At 40.5% G+C, this 2,674-nt stretch overlaps 1 protein-coding gene across 1 annotated transcript; it reads left to right on the top strand.

Moving 5' to 3' along the window:
* The first annotated feature begins 95 nt into the window (after positions 1–95).
* Positions 96–2,093, top strand: LOC108491886 (eukaryotic elongation factor 2 kinase-like). The gene is made up of 3 exons (XM_017803682.1): positions 96–243; positions 962–1,140; positions 1,792–2,093. The coding sequence occupies exons 1-3, from the start codon at positions 191–193 to the stop codon at positions 1,899–1,901; spliced, it is 342 nt and encodes a 113-aa protein (XP_017659171.1). The 5' UTR covers positions 96–190; the 3' UTR covers positions 1,902–2,093.
* Positions 2,094–2,674: the final 581 nt, after the last annotated feature.

Genomic DNA, 2,674 nt, shown 5'->3' with positions numbered 1-2,674 from the left:
GACACACCAAACACTTGCAGCCACTATTGACACGGAGAAACTGCATTTAGTGTTAGAGGGAGGAAGGGATGGTTTTGCTTAGAAACATGCATTTGAAAGGTTTTGTTTGTTTTACCAGGACACAAAGGAGAACAGAAATAAAGGATTTAATTACTTGCTGAGAGCAGCAGAAGCTGGAGACCGGCCTTCCATGATTCTGATAGCAAGAGCATATGATACAGGTGTAAATCTTGCTGCAGACAGGTATGTTACTTTTAATTAAGGATGATTTTAAATTTTAAGATGTTTAAAAATGCTAGTGCCTCAGTAAGTCTCTCTTAATTTGACCTTCCAAAAGGCTATACGGTAGCCTTTTGAGTTATTTCTTTTTTAGCATTTTAGTTGAGTTTTTAAAAGTGGACAAATATTAACTTCCCTAAGTACCAAATATAACAGGTGATGATAGTGGTTTTTCTAGTTCTGTATTTTAGCATGTCCTTGTTATTTACATGAGTTGTCTGTTTTGCACAACAGTGAAACTTTAAATTTCACCTTTGACAAACAACATTATGCTTTTAATTGAAGTGCACTGAGCATTCTCAAAATGAAAATCACTATTTTGAAGTATTTATAAAACAAGACTCTGTGCAAATTCAGATTTTTTTCTAAATCAGTTATCTTCACAAGTATAAATGCCACACCAAAACCACACAACTGGTAATGAAGCTCAGATTCTGGAGTTCAGCAAAACATTTCAGTCTGGTACTTTCTCCTCCCTAATTCCTGCATAAAGTGACCCCAGCCTCATTTTGCTGTAGTGATCTGATGCTGCAGTGCAGTTAGTGCGCCTCCATGAGAACGTTTGCTTTCTTGGGAGCATCAAAGCTCTGAGAAGTCAGTGCAAAATTGGATTCTGAATCTCCAGTGCAAAGTACATTTGTTGCCTAAGGGAACCATCTTCAAAAACTGTGTTTAACTTCAGAGCCCAGGACTGGAAGGAGGCCCTGCACTGGTACAACGCTGCGCTGAACATGACTGACTACGATGAGGGAGGGGAGTATGATGGCACTCAGGATGAGCCCCGCTATCTGCTCCTGGCCAGGGAAGCAGAGATGTTAATGACGGGAGGGTTCCACCTGGATAAGGATCCACAGAGATCAGGTGAGGCCTTGTTTTGTTTCTGTAATCACTAATCCTGCTTTTCTTTCCCTTTTGCCCCAGCGTGTACCCCAAAAATAGACTTCCTGCTTTATCTGTTACAAAACATCCAGGGGGTCAGCACCTTTGGATTTGTGGGTGAAGCTGCAATGATCCTGGGTGTAACAAGGCTGGAAACAGTGAAAGAACAGATCTTGGCAATGACAGGGGTAGTGGGTGGTGCCAGGTCCAATTATGTGACACGCTGAGTCACCACCAGGCAACCTTCACTGCCTTCCAAGTTGCTCTTTTGGGTCACTCCCCTCAGATGCAGGTTGCTGCTTGTATTTTGAGTTACACCCATGACTCCCAGCCCCTGCACGACTTGCTGTGTAATCTTCATGTTCGATGTCTGTGTCTTGGAGTCCTCTTGGGGCGTCCTACAGGCCGCTTGTATTTCCAATCCTTCACAATACATTGAAGAGCCATCAGCAGCCAGTCATAAACTTTAACCCAGATTCCCAGCTGATGTAACTCTGACACTATTAAAACACACCCACACATCCTGCCCTGCAGTTTGATCTCAATTTCTCCTTTTGTCCTTTATTTGCTTCAGGCTAAAGCAATGTTTTTCCTTTACTCTGTCAGCATAACTGATCCTGTTTCCTCCTCTAGGTGAGCTTTACACAGAAGCAGCAGAAGCAGCAATGGAAGCCATGAAAGGCAGACTGGCAAATCAGTACTACCAAAAAGCAGAAGAGGCTTGGGCGATGATGGAAGAATGACGCCGAAATTAAGCAGTTCTTGTATATAAATTTTTTATAGACTTGCTGCATTTGCAGCTAAAAAGCTATATTTTTATGTGATGTTACCAGTTCCTTTTTTTGTATTTCAGTTTTCTAAGGTTTTTTGAGGGGAGGAATTCAAATGTAACTATGTAGGGTACCATAGCATACTTCTGTTAGTGTTTTAAAGCTGTAATACAGACACACTTGACCTTTTGTACTTTTTTAACTGTTAGAGGGCTTAGTTTTTTTGATCAGAAAAATGAAGCCTTATTGTTTAGGTTTCACATGTCCTGTTTTTTTTCCAGCAAATGATCAATCTGTTTACATTTTTCTTCTCCTCCCCATGCACAGAAAAACATTTTCCTAAATTCTCAGCGTTTCTTCATCATTTTTGGTGTAACTCACCAAATTTGCACGAGTGTAAATTTTCAGTTTATGGATGCAACTACTGATATTAATAAGTAGTCCCATTCTATTATGCTGGCATTGTTGGACACTTCTGTTATTCTCAGATGAATTCCAGATAGAATCCTTACAGTTTGGGGAGGGGTGGGAAAGATGCTTCAGATTGGCAATGAGGATGTTCAGGATGGAATGTTTTATTCATCACCAACATTGCATATCACACCATTAGAAAGTCATTCCTGATGAGGCGAGGCATCCAGCTACCTCTCTCATTTTGCACCATATAATAGCTTAGTTGTATAAAATTCTATTGATCTTACATTTGTCCAGTGATGTACAGTAGCAAGATCTGTAATATATGGGTA

Source organism: Lepidothrix coronata, unplaced genomic scaffold (assembly GCF_001604755.1).
Source record: "Lepidothrix coronata isolate B3197 unplaced genomic scaffold, Lepidothrix_coronata-1.0 Scaffold2306, whole genome shotgun sequence".
In the NCBI taxonomy this organism is placed as follows: domain Eukaryota; kingdom Metazoa; phylum Chordata; class Aves; order Passeriformes; family Pipridae; genus Lepidothrix; species Lepidothrix coronata.
This window is presented reverse-complemented; position numbering and strand designations above follow the sequence as displayed.

Excerpts from the sequence above, each read along its gene's own strand:
- LOC108491886 (XM_017803682.1), top strand. The coding sequence starts at position 191 with ATGATTCTGATAGCAAGAGCATATGATACAGGTGTAAATCTTGCTGCA. Across the intron at positions 244-961 it reads GTAAATCTTGCTGCAGACAG|AGCCCAGGACTGGAAGGAGG; the intron begins GTATGTTACTTT and ends GTTTAACTTCAG. Across the intron at positions 1,141-1,791 it reads TAAGGATCCACAGAGATCAG|GTGAGCTTTACACAGAAGCA; the intron begins GTGAGGCCTTGT and ends TTCCTCCTCTAG.